The 17,299-nt window shown below is 36.7% G+C and overlaps 1 protein-coding gene across 8 annotated transcripts in view; it reads left to right on the top strand.

Annotated features, from left to right (window-relative positions):
* LOC134205342 (synaptosomal-associated protein 25) overlaps window positions 1-17,299 on the top strand; it is a 76,318-nt gene that overhangs the window by 25,570 nt on the left and 33,449 nt on the right. For 5 of the 8 annotated variants that reach the window (XM_062680515.1, XM_062680511.1, XM_062680514.1 and 2 more), the window contains exons 2-3: window positions 6,759-6,852; window positions 6,918-6,959. In XM_062680515.1, the coding sequence (XP_062536499.1) occupies window positions 6,760-6,852; window positions 6,918-6,959 (135 nt within the window). In that variant the 5' untranslated portion in view covers window position 6,759. Of the gene's footprint in view, window positions 1-6,758; window positions 6,853-6,917; window positions 6,960-16,323; window positions 16,373-17,299 lie in introns of all 8 variants that reach the window. The other 3 variants (XM_062680512.1, XM_062680518.1, XM_062680519.1) reach the window with 1 other exon arrangement.

Here is a 17,299-nt window from a genome sequence, read left to right as displayed (position 1 = left end):
TGACGTTTAATTAACATGTTGCTTTCATAGTCTCTAAGTCCTCCCGTACTCTGGGTTTCATTTTTCGAATAGCAAGGAATTTTAATGATGTCCACTGTTTGAAGGCTCTATATTGTTCTTTAGTAAGATCAACTTTAGAATATTCATCTGTAGTTTGGGCACCTTACTATCAGAATAATATTTCCCGTATTGAATCAGTTCAGCGTAAATTCGTACGGTTCGCTCTACGTAACCTCCCATGGAGAAACCCGTACAATTTGCCTAGTTACGAGATCCGATGTAGGTTAAATGAGCTAGATTTACTAAACATCCGCCGTGATAGTGTCCATGCCTTATTTGTAGCAGACGTTTTGCTTCTAAACATTGACTCTTCTCCTCTGAAGTCCCTGAAGTCCCAGCTGAATTTCAACGTCAGCCAACAAAACCTTCATTCTAGACAATTATTTTTTCCTCCGCGGTACCTGAACATCGTACAGTCACATTGAACCATTTTTGAGCATGTGCAGAGTATTCAATCGCTTCTCAAATAAATTCGATTTCGACAAATCACTTGAGTCGTAGCACTCTTCGGAAACGGTTTTTGCTCGCCCTGTCACACTTTTAGAAAGGTTTAGAAAGGTGAGTTTAAATTGTTGAAACTAGATCTAGACTAATTTAATCATTGTAAATAGTTGAAAGAAATAATTGTATTGTGTATCATTTGGAGTCAAATTGTATTCTGTTGGTACGAAAAGACGAAGAGGTTTTGCGCCCATTTGAGAGAGAACAAAAAGAGTTCAACTCAAACGGGCTTTTCCCTTTTCCTAAAAAATAAACAAAATAAAATAAACAAATTATTCAGGCCGCAGTACATAGGGTAACGATGGTATTTTGGACATCTGAATATATTTTGGACTTTTGACCAAGGATGTTAACGATCATTCAGTAATTTGCGTTCGATCATTTAGTAGTTTGTCAATAACACATTCTAGAAGCTGAATTTCAAAATATGTTGTATGGTGGACTTCTAGTGCAAAGGTTTTTCTACAACTCTGCCCAATGGTTCGTTGTTTGAATTCCACTAGTAACGGAGTTAAAATTCCAATCATTTAGTTTAAGTTACTGCAACTAGCGTTCTAACTCCGTTATTAGTAGAATTCTAATAACGAACCATTAGGCACCATTCAACATATTTTGAAATTCTGCTTCTGCAATGTGTTATTGACAAACTACTAAATGATCGAACGCAAATTACTGAATGATCGTTAGCATCCTTGCTTTTGACTATATTTTCTCTAATTTAATACGAAAATATGGTCAGAAATGTGATTATGAAAGAGGTTAAAGAGACACATGATTCCTATTTACTAAAAGGAAGCTACGTAGAAAAACACGCAAAATATAGCCAAAAGTCCAAAATATATTCAGATGTCCAAAATACATCATTTACCCTAACGGTACGGCGGCGAACTATATTCGATTAGAGCGTTCTATTGAATGCAAAGTACGTACGATTTCCTGCCTTGGTGCGACTCCGAATTTCTCCGCTGGTATCGTTATCGAAGGTTGGTAGGATATAAAAATCGATATGAGGTCCCCAGTTAGCTTTGCAAAGACGTAGGATTTCCAATCCGATAATAGTGAGTTCGATTCTAGGTCCGGTCGAGAATGTTTTCGGGTGGGAAACATTCTCGACTCCCTGGGCATAGTGTATCCATTGTACTTGCCACACAAGGTACATACTCATGCGATGGCGGGTATAGAAAAGCTTTCAATTAATAACTGAGGAAATGCTAATAGAATACTAATTTGAAAAGCAGGTCATATTCCAGTTGGAATGTAGAGCCATAGAAGAAGATTGACCTCACTAAGGCACGGTGCAGATGTCGAAGGCCTAGCAGGTCACAAAACTGATTTTATTTAAGCCAACAGTTGACATGATGATAAATTCAAATCGATCGATTGCAGACATGAAGTCGGTGAACACTGCATCGACTTGTGCACCGGAGTCCATGTTGACGTAGGACTTACGTCTTTCTTTAGCGTCATTTTTTTTTTATCGAGCATGAAAATACAAATTTAAATCTAGGACAAAAATCACAAAAGCATGAGGATTACTACTCCTGGCCATGCCCATCTTTACCGAGGGGACGGAAGTGTTGATGTAGAACTTAATGAGAAACCCTCGACTCAGCGACACCCTCATAGGTACCACGGAGTTAGATATTGGGGAAGGTATTCGTTGGATCAGGATTTGTCTGTAGCTGGCAATGTGACCATGGTAGATCTTACAACGTAATACACCACGCAAAAGTGTCCTAGGGGCTCGAGATTTGCAAATGTTCAGCAATGACGTTTTAAATTTTTCACTCAATATTGCATTTTTCGTATAAGTACCGTATAGTTGGTACTTATACGAAAAATGCAATATTGAGTGAACAATTTAAAAGGTTATATGATCACTCCAAAATTGAACTTTTGATAGAAGACTCGCAGATCCATAGCGATATATACCTATTAGAGTGGGGCGCAGTTGTATGGAAAAACGCAAACTTCGTCCGATCAAGTGAGATCAAGGTTTTTCTGAATCGTTTTGGGACCCCAATCAACTGTGCAAAATATGGGCTCGATTGGTTGCGACCTCGCATGCCGCATCGCGATTTAAATTTACATGGAGATTAGTATAGGAAAACTTACTTTTTCACATTTTTGCTATTAGCGGCTTCAATTTATCATCAATCACGTGACTCAATACGTTAGCATATAGTCTGGAAGATGCCAAAAGACTTTGCCGAAGAAGGTACGCAGCTGGAAGGTCTAGAAAAAATGTTATTACGTTTCAAAAATTCATTGTTCAAACCATATGCAAGAAATCAATGTTTCTGCCAGCACTACCGACGACCTATGGTTATCGAAGGGCAAAACCCATCTTCCTTCTTGTCGGTTTTTTTTCTTTGTGAAATGATTCAGGATAGCTCCCATGAGCTCTAAAACCCTATAAGAACAATTATTTTGAAATAACACTCAGTTAAATTATTGGTCTACGTAGTTCGGCAGTGCTGGCAGAATAAACGATTTTTTGCATATGGTTTGAACACTCAATCTTCGAAACGTTATAACTTTTTTCGTGAACGTTCCAGCAGCGTGCCTTCTTCAGCAAAGTTTTTCGGCATCCTTTGGGTTATACTTTAACGCAATGTGCCACTTGGTTCACGTTGAACTGAAATCTCTAGTAGTAGAAATGTAAAAATATACGTGCTCCCATACTAATTTCCATACAAACTTCAAACGCGATGCGGAAAGCAAGGGAGCAACCAATCGGTCCCAAATTCTGCACAGTTGTTCAGGACCCAGAATGGCTTCGGAAAACCATTGATTTGAAAAAATGACCATGACGCCCCACTCTAATACCTATCGACTCAGATCAACCTATTTGGGTGATGTCTGTTATGTGTGTACCATAGGGTGGCTCAAAAAACACTTTTTCAATTTTTTTGATGGTCCGCCTTCTTATTCGGTTCTATTTGATGCCCTGATGCTCTGTGGACAAAATTTCAGCCAAATCGGTCAACGTTTGGGCGGAAAAGAAAAAGTTTGAGTTGTGCCACTATTGCTTAAACCGTCGATATATGCATTACAGTATGCCGTTCATGATTATTTCAAAACATTTGGAACAGGACCAGAAGAACGTGATGCTTCGATAGTTTTCAATGTTTGTAAACAGTAAGAGAAAAAAACCCTTCCGTTCCGAAAAAAGTGGTTTTTTTAAACAGTGTGTCAACTAGGGCGAAAGAAGCGTGTGACTTCTTCGCGAATCATTTTGCATCCGCTTTTGAACCAGAATCATCTACTGACATCGAGGCTAATTTGGCGGCTTCAAATGTTGCTCTGAATGCAGTTGATTTTTATATGTTCGTAACAACGCCAGCGATGGTTTTAAATGCTGTTAAAAGAATGAAGAATTCTTATTTTACCTGGGCCTGATGGTGTCCCTGCTGTCGTATGCGATGTGCCAATGCATTACATAGATGAGCCTCTAGCCTTCATTTTCACTGTTAGAAACTGTCTTACATATTTCCTGCAAGGATGTTAGCGATGATTTAGTAATTTGCGTTCGGTCATTTAGTAGTTTGTCAATAACACTCATTCCAGAAGCTGAATTTCAAAATGTGCTGTATGGTGGACTTCTAGTGCAAAGGTTTTTCTACAACTCTGCCTAATGGTTCGTTATTTGAATTGCACTAGTAACGAAGCTTTAGCTATAGTTTCAGTAACTTAGACAAAATGATAACAAAATTTCAATCAAGTGAGGTAAGAATAAAATTCTTCTTCTTGTTATTATTATTGGCATTACATCCCCACACTGGGACAGAGCCGCCTCGCAGCTTAGTGTTCCATAAAGCACTTCCACAGTTATTAACTGCGAGGTTTCTTAGCCAGGTTACCATTTTTGCATTCGTATATCATGAGGCTAACACGATGATACTGTTATGCCCAGGGAAGTCGAGACAATTTCCAATCCGAAAATTGCCTAAACCGGTACCGGAAATCGAACCCAGCCACCCTCAGCATGGTCTTGCTTTGTAGCCGCGCGTCTTACCGCACGGCTAAGGAGGGCCCCTATGAATGAAATTACGAATAAATAAATAAACATGGCCACTGCAAATCGACTGATTCCCAATTCGTTTACCTACTTGATAGGATCAGATGTACTGTCTGTAACCGCTAAGTTGTCCCAAAAATCACTTAAATTAGTCCATGTGTTTAATGCATTCATACATTATATGATCATCGAATCATCTCTGGTCAAATTTCTAGAAGATTAATCAGCAAAGCATGGTAAGTCGTATTTTTTTCAGTAATCCAACAAATAGCAACAAACCGACATTCAGTAATTGATATGATTAGCAACAACAAAAATACTCTCTAGGAAAATACAAAATTACAATTGGAAGTAGGCCTTCCGATGGATGTTTCTCAAATAGTGAGTCGCGTTACATAGGTGATACATGAAAAATCTTAATACACATCTTCTGGATCTTCGTGAAGATTGATATAAATGTAATTGTACTAGGTATTTTATAAAACTAAATTTCTTGTTCCGTGTTTTATGGCTCGTAATGTAGCAAAACGTGATAATATCACCATCTATCTTCGTTATATGTGGAGACAGTTCTGAGTTTGTGTCCCACTGAGACACATGCAATACACCTAGTCTGTTTTGGGAACCTATGGTATAGATAAAGACAATAAGCATGGCGCATACTCAGAAGATCATCGTCGGCTTACACTGGAACTGTTTTCCTTTATTTTCCTTGTTGATATTGATTTTTCCCGAAACACGATTTGAAAGCACGCGAGATGTGGACGTCTATGTGAGATGTGAACGAATCCAAACAGAGAGCACAGTGAGATAGAGGCGTTTCACTGCATGCTCTTAGAAAGTGTCCACGAAAAAGGGCCTCCGTTATTCGCGGGCAGAGACTTGACCACGTATAATGCTTGGTCGCGGAGCTGCTTTAGAGAAAAACACGGCCACTCCAAAAGCAAATATGAAATCCTTGCGTGTCGGAATAACGGCGGAAAAGGGCATCGTCAAAATTGAATAATGATTGTCTTCATATGATGGTTGAGATTCAAAACAAAACGAAAATAGAACCGTTGTAATTATGTCTATCGGGTCATTGACGTCTCAGGAATACGTCATCATCATTAAATCATTCAAAATCGAAAACTCATTCTTCTATGGATCTACGATGCTATTTGAACTTGCCTTGCAATCAAACAAAGCTTCTTATTCCACAGTTACAACCAATTCCAGGAATGTGTGAATTGCTGAATTGCCAAAAACACGTTCTAAGTAAGGCTGACGATACGCCTGAAATGGAAATCAATTTTTTCGTGTATGTGTAGAACGCGTTGTTAATTCATGTAATTTCATCTTATTTTTAGACACTCTGCATTAGAGCTGTAGGGTCTGGCGCTCAATCATATTGTCTAGGGATACATGATTTTGATATATAGATTCACTGTTGCCGCTGATGAGAAGTACGGATTGAAGTGAGCTTGAAACCCATTTACACCCATAGAGATAGAAATTGCCTTGGCATTTGGGAATACTATTTAAGCACTTTTTTATTTCCATTATACCAGTAACTAATGGTGCTGGATAAACGCCATGAGAGTTGGGAATAATAACTATTTTATAGCATACAGAGCTTTCCTATAGCCTATCGATTTTAGGAAACGCTCTTTCTGAACATTTGATGATCAATGCATTAATGTTTGAAATAGATTTGTTTCAAAGAAATAAGCATCAATACCATTCGGAGTCGTACACTTGTTACGTAAGCAATTTTCTGGGGTTTTCGAACCCCCCTCCCTCAATGTAAGATTTTTCAACACTAATTTTTGTTAAATTTTTATTGTGCGTAAGAAAGCGAAAGACCTCCCTTCCTCCTATAAGTGCTTACAAAATATGTGTACGGCTCCTTAAGTGTTGAGTGTTCACCACACTTGAATTAGCCGTATTTGATAAGATTAACAATATGTTTTTTTGTGTTCCCTAATTTTCCGCCAAGTATTGTACGCAACAACATATTGCGCTTGAAAACTCTGAAAGCTTAAATTATTTCTGAAAAAGCAGCAAATGAAATTAGGAGTTGTAAATAAATTGATAAATCATAAAATCATATTTTCTTTTCAAATTGCGTGAACATTTTCAAATAATTCTCCCCCAAACATGCGTCAATATTGAAAACGAAAATCTTCTATTTCAGAATGCCTGCTGCAGTACCTGCGGAAAATGGAGGCGGTGCGCCAAAGACAGAGCTGCAGGAGCTGCAGCTCAAACAGCAACAAGTGGTGGATGAAGTAAGACATAATGCAAGCGATTGTATTTCTTGGCGAATCACTCATTAAAATTCACTCTTTTACAGTCCCTGGACAGTACTCGGCGTATGTTGGCACTATGCGAAGAGGTAAGTTTTCAGTTTCTTTGACGGAATTTTAGTTAAGCGGAAGCGAATAAGCACATTAAAAAAAACTCCCGTTATGGTAAGCCTCATTCGGTATCTTCGTTTGATATAATGTTCTAATAGCATCATTGGAAAATGTTCTACATCGAGCAGGATGATCCTAAATAGATGAATGCAGTTGGTTATTCCGAATTATTCAAAATTTGATACTGAATGGAGTTTACCAGTTAGGCCTGAACAAATATTAATTCCTTTTTTCTCCTGTTGGTTTTTGAATAATGAAAAAGTTGTAAATAAAATTACAAATGAATAGCTACATAAAAATCACATAATTCATCAATTTTCTTAAAGAATTTTCTGGGATATTTCGTTATTATACCATCTTCCAATTAAAATATGCAATTACCCTCTCACATATTGAAACTTTGCCAGAAAAAAAACTAACAGGAGGAGACAAAAGAAGAAAATAATATTTGGTTCGACCATATTATTTAATGTTGCGATTATAGAATTAGGGTTTTCCGTAATAAATTGATGTAGTCATCCAGGGAAAAATAGAAATGGTAAAGCCAAGTATCAAAGAAACCAACGAATAACTTTAATATCTTAGTTTGAAGTAGCAAAGTTATCGAATATTGTGTTGGAATTAATTGCCCACCTATTATTGTCAAAGTTGCTCATTATCTTATTGTTTTAGGCCAGAGCATTTTTACTAACAGTTTGTTGGTCGTTTCGGTTCGGTAGTTAGCTTGCCTCATTTCAGTAAAGCAAAAGTATGTTTTAAGAAAGATAGTTTATGAAAATAATTTCGACCGTTTCTCTCGACTGTTGGTGTAAATAATGCAACGAGTGACTAGTTTTTCTGTTGATTTTCGAAGTTTCATTTCCTAGCGGACCCTATATCCCGTATCATCATTATATCTCGTACTATTTAATAATATTGAAAAATGGACTCTATAATGTTGCTGTGGACAGTGTAATGTGAGGATTAGTAGCATTTAGAAGCAAAGCCAAAAGAACTATTTGAAAACGGTCGGTATCAACGATTGAATATAATAATAATCAATAATCAAAAAATGCATATTCCATAAAACCTTATAATGAAATCAGTATTGCGTTCACGATAATATTCTATGTTTTTTATGTTTTTATTAAAATAAGTAAACTTTATTTTATTATCTGATTTTATTTTATTAATTATATTTCAGTTGAATTCAAAATATTGCATAAGTGTCTACATAGCTTTGATTTTCCATGTTCGTCTCAGATGCGTGTAAAAACAGACTTGTTTTTTTTACTATGAGCAATACTCAGGATTTTGCGAATTTGCTTAATAAGAAGCATTTCGTTAACAATAACTATCAAAGCTATCAAAATTATTTACCTAAGCAGACAATTGAAAAACCATTGTCAAGGGGACTGTTCTATAGGGCAACATATTGTTGTTGCATAAATTTTAACTAATTTACCTTTGTTTGGAAATTGTACCGATATAATATCATATTGCCTATAACAACTTCTAAATGTCAACTTTGTTGTCTACTGACTGAAGGATATTCCATTTTGAATTTGGTCGGGTAACATGATTCATTTCGCTAGGATATCTGTAGTACAAGTTATAGAATGAAATGCTGACTGTAATGAGAGATAGCTAGTAGAGCAGGTCAAAATTTCTCGAAATCATTATATGATTGGCGAATTTCACTTCTAGAGAAGTATCTTCTTATCTTTCGATAATTTTTAGTCTACCTAGTAGTTGTACACCCGATTCTTTTTTTACACGGGGAATGCATTCCGTGTAAAAAAAGTTTTCAGTTCAAAATTTGAAAATCCGTGTGAAAAAAGTTTTATGATTTCTCGACAAATCATGCAAAATGGAGAAACTTTGCAAAAATTTTGTTTGGGATTTTTTTACACGGCCGTGTATTAAAGATCCTAGGATAACAATATTCATGGCTTAAGACATTTTTTTAAATTATTTGAATTGACGATATAACAATAGTAAACCACTAGGTAATGACTTTTGAAGCATTTTTGTTAACAAAACAAAGAACATTTGCCTGTTTATTTTACAAGTATCAACAAGTACCTTTAAAAGTACGTTTTCGTTTATCAGCTCAATCAAGCTGATTAAGCGAAAAACGTACTTTTGAAGAACCTTTTGATTAATTGGGACCCCAATGTTCCATTCCATCCCAAAAATGGTTATTGGACGTGACAACACTCCACAAATTAGAGAAAAGATTTCTCGGTCATTCTCCATTATCCCAGGGTACTAGCTCTTGATAGCTCGCAGTGCGATATGTCTATCAGAACTTGGAATATTAACGAAGCAACACGCTAGGAATTTGAAACATAACGAATGCAAATGCTAATAACATTTTAAGAATATTTATAAAAATATTCACTGATTCGGGCGTTAAGTTAGACTGTTACAGTATCAGCTCGCTACATATTTAAAAGGCAGTTATTCTATTCTCTGCTTTTAAGGAAAAAATAATTGCAACAAGTCACTACAACATCTTCATTAATGTTTTATTTTTTGTTATACAGTTTTGTATCTAGCACACTTCACATCTAATGATTTTATTTTGCATCTGGAGATTATTTTAATTGTGTTGTCTATTATTTTTTGCGGCTGAACGTATATGTTGCATGAAGCGTCTATATTTTTTCGTTGTCTAAATGTGAATTCTTTCCGAATACTCAAATCCATGGAACACTGTTCATAAAACCTTCAGTTATATTTCATAGAATCTTTATGAAGGAAATATTATAACTCGGATAATTTTTCTATTCTTACACATTTATAAAACTATAAATTACTTACATGCTGAATAATGAAAACAAAATATTTACTTTTGTTTACAAGCTTCAATAAGTCAATTAAAACCGACGCATGTATCTAATATCATTGTTTCTTAAAATACTGTTAGAATTTCAATTTCGACATTGTTGAAGGTAACACACTATATAAAACCCAGTCATTTAATCGCATGCCTTGAAACACTCGCCTGTTTAATCTGAATGATTCTGGAATATTTCCACACTCGTTAGTATTCCTACAATCATAATTCAGCATTATGGACCAGCATAACATAAATATCTGAATTTTCAATATCTAACCGCAATAAAAATTTGTTTAGCGCTTTTCCCCATTCATGCTGCCCTTCTCTTTCTTTAATTCTTCTGCAGTCCTCGTCAAATCAGTTGACTAGTTAGGATACGTTGTTATTAACTGCATTGACGATAATTTTGCAGTCTCGACTAAAAATATTTCTTTTATAACAGCTTAAGCGATGAGTCAAATTTTCATTTTTGGCTGACAATTTCGACAAACTCTTCTGTCAACTTGTAAATGTGTACATTCGAAAGTGTTCTTGGATGATGTTACATGTATAAAAACATTGTAAATGCAGAAATATTTGTTTTTCTTTTATATACATACATACACGGGCAGGCTTTCGCTAATTCTATCAAGCTGTGTCGATTACATTATAGGTTTATATCCTTTTGAAGCACCGTTTGGTATAACTAAAATAAACAAACCCTTATCGTCCTTTACGCACCTGACAGTACCGTTAGCACTGCTTTTTTATTTTCAATCCTACAAGTAGTTAACTATGAAAGATAATTTACTAAAACGACCATAATAAGTATTCGCCTATTGCTCTATTCTTTACGTGTGTTTAGTTGTACACAGTTCTCATACAACCGAAATTCAAACAAAGAAAAAATAAAAACTTATAGGATTATATTCCATCGAAGAAGTATAGAGTAAAAAATTGGAAATAATAAAAGGCCGGGGTTCTGCAAAAACGCCATTTTTCAGCCCAAGCTTTCGCTTAGCAGATTTAATAGATTTAAAATCGTATTGGATTGACCACTGCCCCATCACTAAGGATTTCCAACAACAACGTTTTACTTTTACGATTAAAATATCACAAATCGCTTGGTGCAGAACCCCGACCATCTGAAATGATAAACAACTTTTAGAAATGGTGATTTTATACATGTTAGAACGCCAGTGTTGGGACAGCTCTAAAATTTAAGTGACACCATGTAGAATTAACGTCGTATTAACCCTAAAGCGCAATTGAATTTTTAACGTTGAAACAAACTAAACAATGGCGTGAACATGTAGAGAAATAATCATTTGACGAAGAAACAACGGGATATTAATCAAACCGCTTCGAACAGAAAACTTTGTAGCTTATCTTTTAAATGTGCATTGATTACCTTTTGCAACCTAACGAGATAATTTGGTGTAAGAAATATGTTATTTTTCATAAATCTCCAATTTTTCTTGAAAAATTAAAGTTACCATCATGTCTTACTTAAAAAAAAATGTATGTTTATATGATGAATAAGTTTATAGAGCTCTGTTGGTCTCAATATTTTGACCATGCAAAGTTAATAGTTGAACATCAGTTTTCAAATGACCTATTTCATAAAATTTAATCATATTTTGCTCGTTACAATAGTTAGGACCTTAGTGTCTTTGAGTTTTCTGTGCAGTATTCCTAACAACTTTCCAAAAAACGTATTTTATTTTAAATAATTTGAAATCGAATACAATTTCTATCTCATTTTTGAGTGGATTAATCGAAAATAAAATTTTGTCAAATGGCAATGTATGCAACATTTTAGCTAAAAAAAACTATGGATTTTACCCACTCTGCTTTGGTCTGATGTAGGCTTCATTCTGCAAAGTTACGTGCACGTGCAATGTATTTGTCAAACTCAAGTAGTTGAGCGGACCTTCTAAACATTGTTCAACCGTGTTTCCTCCCCTTTAAAGCGATGGTAAATAGCTGGTACGAAAGACCAAAACCATTATTGCTGTAATTTTCTGCAAATTTCACAGAGACTAGGGACCGTCCCTGAAACACGAACTACGAATCTCTGCACAGTGTTTTATTTCAGCGTTTTTATGATATAAATGCAAAAAAATATAAACTATCGAAAATTGGGAGCGTATTTTTTTTAAATAAAAATGGTTTGATGATTATTCTCCCTAAAAGTGGCATGAGAAATATATTTTTCCAACAAAATGGAATGTACACGTGGTTTCGTAGCAAATATTAATACGAACAACTTTGTTGAACATGCCAAGTCTAGAAACCCCTTTCGAATCATAATGCAGTATAATTTCCAATGATTTTCACGTTTTCACGACACAGCTGAACGCATGTATGTGACGTTACTCGTACTGGCAGCGGGGCACCTACGTGCGAAATAGAGTGCAGCTGCCGCATCTCGTTCTTTACCGTCTGGCGATATCCACGGCCACTCCTCTCTTGAAAATGATCGGTTATCAGCCTCGTTATCATGTCGCCGTTCGGAAGAATCACTGGGAACCGGATATAACTCTCCGACTGCGCTACCTTCGGCAAACATCGCTCTTCTTGCTCGTGCTAGAGATGTGCGCCTCTTGTAGTAATCGGCGGCGTTTTTACCGCTACACTGGCAGTCGGCGGCGGTGAATGGGCGTGGCAATATTGTTTGCATTTGATTGCCAGGAAATTTTTGAAGATTTTTGAAGGATTTCATTTTCTAAAACTTGTTAAAATATAAAAAAAAATCCCAGTTTTTTTACTTCGTTCATTTTTCAGGAAACTTCCCGAAACTTTATCTGAACTACTTACTTACTTATGGATCCTGTACACCACCGGTCTCCATCCTGAGCGTTGTCCACTTATCGCTTTAACCTGTTGCCAGGTTAGATTTCGGTCGACTACTTTTATTTCTTTATTGAGGCTTCCCCACCATGAGCCTCTTGGTGTGCATTTGCTGCGATGTCCCGCTGGGTTCCAGTCTAATGCTTGTTTACAGATTTCGTTTCCGCCCCTACGTAGAGTGTGGCCGACCCAGCCCCACTTCTGATCCCGAAATTATGTTGCTATCGGCCTCTGCTGACAACGACGATGGAGCTCGTTGTTTGAGATTCAATTGTGAGGCCACCAGGCCCGAATTATATACCGCAGGCATCTGTTGATGAACACCTGCAGCCGTTGAGTGTTCTCCACTGATACACAGCATGTTTCGCTAGCGTATAACAGCACAGATTTCACGTTAGAGTTGAAAATTCATATTTTGGTGCGTTCACTTGTCTGCCTTCTTGTAAGTTTCCTCATGAATTTCCATAGATATTGTTTCGTAATTTCTTCTGGAAATCTTTCGGATTTTACTTGAAATTTAAATTACTCTTTGAAATTTCCTTGAAAATTCTCTACTTTTTACTTGGAAAGTTGTTCAAAATTTCATCAGAAATTGTTTTGAAATTTCCTCGGAAAAATCTTCGGAACATTCTCGGAAGAGTCCTAACGAATTTTCTCTGGAAATTATTCGAAATTACCTCGGGAAATTCTTTAAGATTCACTCGTGAAACATTTCGAAGCTTTTTTTCGGAAATTCTTTAGCAATTCTGCTGTGGAATATTTTTCAAAATTTCATTCGTGTAATATTCACGCGAGATTTTTCGGAGTTTCCACGGGAAATTCTTTGAAACTTCCACGGCACTTTTTTTGAAGATTTTTTTAATTTTTTTATATTAGACTCCGTAAAAATTTCAACCAATGTGAGAAATTTAGGATAAATACAAAAAGGTCTACAGTTGCGACGTGGCGCGACTGCGCACACCTCTAGCTCGTACTCCTTTTGCCGCAGTGATAGTCAAATCGACGCAACCGCATTCGGTACTCGCAACTTCAGCTGACCTTCCGTTGCTCGTAGCGTCTCTATCGACAGCTTCCTTTTTTTGTCTACATTCGATACGAATCGGAATACACAAACCATCGTTCGAACCAGGTTCGTCCACTTCGAGAAGAGTTTTGCGTTCCCAAGAACCGCTGCAGCTGGCTGGTACCTTCACATCGTGTGCAACAGATAAACCCGAATCTTCTCTGCCGTATTACCTGGCGGCAAACCCTTGCTCGACCGTTCATCGTCACTCTCGTATAGGAACTGTTGTCCTCGTATTCAGGTGTCCACGTTTGGCTTCATCGGTTCCTATCGCCAAATTTCTAGCTCCGTTAGGCTCAGAATCTCTCTATACGAAAACCGATAAACCGTATTGGCGCTGATCGGAACATACCCACAATATCAGCTTGCTGATGGTTAGTCGGGCGACGTACGCGCACTACTGCATATACTGCTTCTGAAACCTCCAGGTTTGGAATCGGCAGCTGCTTCAACGGTGCCAACTTCGCTCTACCATTCGCTGAACGTACACAACCTCACCTCCTGTACGCCACACATCCGTTCGCATCCGAAAAAATATGCAACTGCACGTGCTGGACCTCAGCCGATCGTGCACCGCCAAAAATAGCTGCGTGATTTTTTTTTACAAGAACAGTGACTAAGTCACGACGATGCTGAGCATCGTTCGTTTCTTCGGATGTTCTTCTCTCTGGAGAACTCTCGTATACTCCGACTTCGATGCTGTGGAAACGCAGAATAGGTCCTCGACCGTATCTCATGCGATGCCCAGCAGGTGTGTCCACGTTATCGAAGTATTGGTCGACGTAGTGCCGCTTGACTACTGCTTGTTTAAACAAATCCTAACGTGTACATTTATGACAAATGGTCAGCTTCTGATTTTTAAGAAAGAAAGATAATGGTAAAATGCACATTGTCAATTATATTACTCAAATGTCCAGGAAAAGAAGAGGAATTAAATTTTTAGGGGAAACAGTATTGTTATGCACTTAAGCTTGAAAATCACTTTAACATGGTCGAAACGTGAACGGAACGAATCGTAATGTTCACAAGACTTATAAAGCACACCAAAAGCTTCCGTTTAGAAATTGTTGCGATGATCTTTGGCGTTTATATCTCTTGTTAGATTTTCTTTTTAAGTTGATAATAGCCCTAAAACACTAAATCGACTTTAGCCACCTCGAAATTTTATCCGAATTAGCTGAAAATTTGACAGGAGGCTTATTGTAACATAAGAATTGTGATTATGGGCTGACCGGTTGAATTTTTGATACTTTTTGAAAATATGAATAACGTCCTATCGTTGTGTTGTGGTTTGTCCTAATGTTGCGGTAGTGTTAAAATAGTCCTTTCTGGATATAATTAATAGCAATTGTGGATACGCTAAAACTCTTCGAATTAACGACTAGAACAGCTTTTGTTTGACAAAACTCTGTTCAAAATGAACACAATGAAAATATTTGCAAAATACAAAAAACTTGCACTGGGACACTCAGTTCGGCAAGAAAATAACTTTTCTCAGTGGTTAATATGATATAAAATTCCATCTTCAAAAATGTAACGTTTTTTGTAACGTTGAAATCCATTTTATTACGACTTTTCAAAAAAGCTTTATTACGTGTTATCTGTAATATTTTTATATGACTACTCACGAGCAATGCATTTGCGACTTCTTGGACTACCACATAACACAAAGTTTGCATAAATTGCGTTGAAAAGTAAAAAAATATCAAGGAGTTGCCTTGGGGGAGGCATATTATACCGTCTTACCCTACTACAACAATTTTCAAAACAGAAGACTATACTGAAACGTTTTGCACAGGTCATTGCTGTTTTAACTGTGGTACAGCTATGTGAATAATGTCAGTAGGTGAAATGAAGCTTAAGTACAAATTTCCAAAACGACTTATCTGATTTGGCTAGTAAAATTTGAAATATCAACTTGACGAATCTGATACACTTACACAATCTTACATCACCGATAGTAGGCAAAGGTTTCTTCTATCCGTTGAAGGCATTGGTTAGTTCGCTTTCAGATTCAACAGATAGACGTTTAAATCTTCGTTTACAAAAAGAGATAAGTCGTTTTTGAATTTCGACTTGAAATTTTGTCAAAGTTCTACATATTCTTTGAAAAAATACATTAGGGTATCCAAAAATATGCATTAGAAACTCAACAATACCAACCAATTAGATGCTACAATGCTACAAAACACTGATCCACAATGCATTTATGTTCAATACGCATTTCACTCATCAATTCGAAGCCTCAGTTTTACCCACATTGTCGTTCCATTGATGTTTGTTCTGTTGTCACACCTTATGTTAGTTTTAGGAAGCAACTAAGTAAGTAAAGGAAAGTAAAATTGTTGTGCATTTGAGTATACTTATTTCGACAGAGTTATTTGGGAATTCGGAAAGCTTATCGTTTTCTTTTCTTTGGGATAGTTTCCACAGAACTCAACGATATATGATCTAAGTTTACAAACATATTATGTAATAGCACCACCTAAAAGTTAGAGAAACAATATTTCAGAAGACAAATTATTAAAATTTACAACAATACAACAAATAAAACAACAACATTGTAACTACCACATAATGACACTTATTACTTGCCTAATTATCCTAATGCCGCCATTAACAGAGCAAGGAAGCCGGGATTCGCACCCTGGTGGCTCTTGACGATCAGGGAGGTGAGTCACCAAAAACAACACATTACTACGTATTCCAACTATTTTCCCTTACCCTATTCTCTTTCTGTCTCCAAAATCACATTATCTTGCGATACTTTTCATAAGCAATCGAATTGTACTGTTGCTATTATTATTATAATACAACCCTTTCTGCATCTCCGAGGTTTTCCATTATTTAGAATTGCAATTTAAAGCCCCAACTCCCATCGTTTTGTTTTGTACGCCACTTTTCGAATTCAACTCACCCTGCCTATCCATACATTTTATTTATTTCTCATTTGTGGGTTGGAATTAAGAAGCTAAGGAGTCATTTATTGAATGGATCTGATTTGGATGGTGGAATCGTTCTGTTATAGTACCTGAGACGAGATGAGATAGCTGTATTGTTTTAAATTTATTTTCATTATTTTGATCTTGGCGTTTAAAACAGTTAATACGTTCCCTTGGCTCAATCTTTTTAACAGTAATTGAGACAATTTGTGTCATATGCGACACATCGTCGCCGTCGTTTGGTGACTGCGATTCTGTCGCTGTTGATATGGAAGCGTAAATAACATTACATACAGCGATCCAGCGATAGAGTCGCGGCGAGGAAATCGCTTAGGTTTGGGGGAGCCTTTATTGTGTACGACATCGATAGCGATTTCTATATATAATTTTGTTTGAGCGTCTATTGTGAATTCGTAGAGTGTAGAATTCCGCATACGTTTTTATTTATGGCGTATTATTTTGGCTCTACTACCGTCTTAAACATTGATTAAAAGAGGTTATAAACTACAGAAAAAGATAGTGGCTTCGGCACCCCTCTGTTCTTCTGTCAAACATGTTGTGTGCAGAACTGCTAAATCGTATGGATTTTGCAATGAATTTCGTTCTTGGGTCGCCAATCGACAGTCTCCCTGCACACTGCACTGGTTGCACGCGCGT

The sequence above is a fragment of the Armigeres subalbatus genome, chromosome 1 (genome assembly GCF_024139115.2).
Source record: "Armigeres subalbatus isolate Guangzhou_Male chromosome 1, GZ_Asu_2, whole genome shotgun sequence".
Taxonomy (NCBI): domain Eukaryota; kingdom Metazoa; phylum Arthropoda; class Insecta; order Diptera; family Culicidae; genus Armigeres; species Armigeres subalbatus.
The sequence above is the reverse complement of the archived record's forward strand: the minus strand, read 5'-3'. Positions and strand labels throughout refer to the sequence as shown.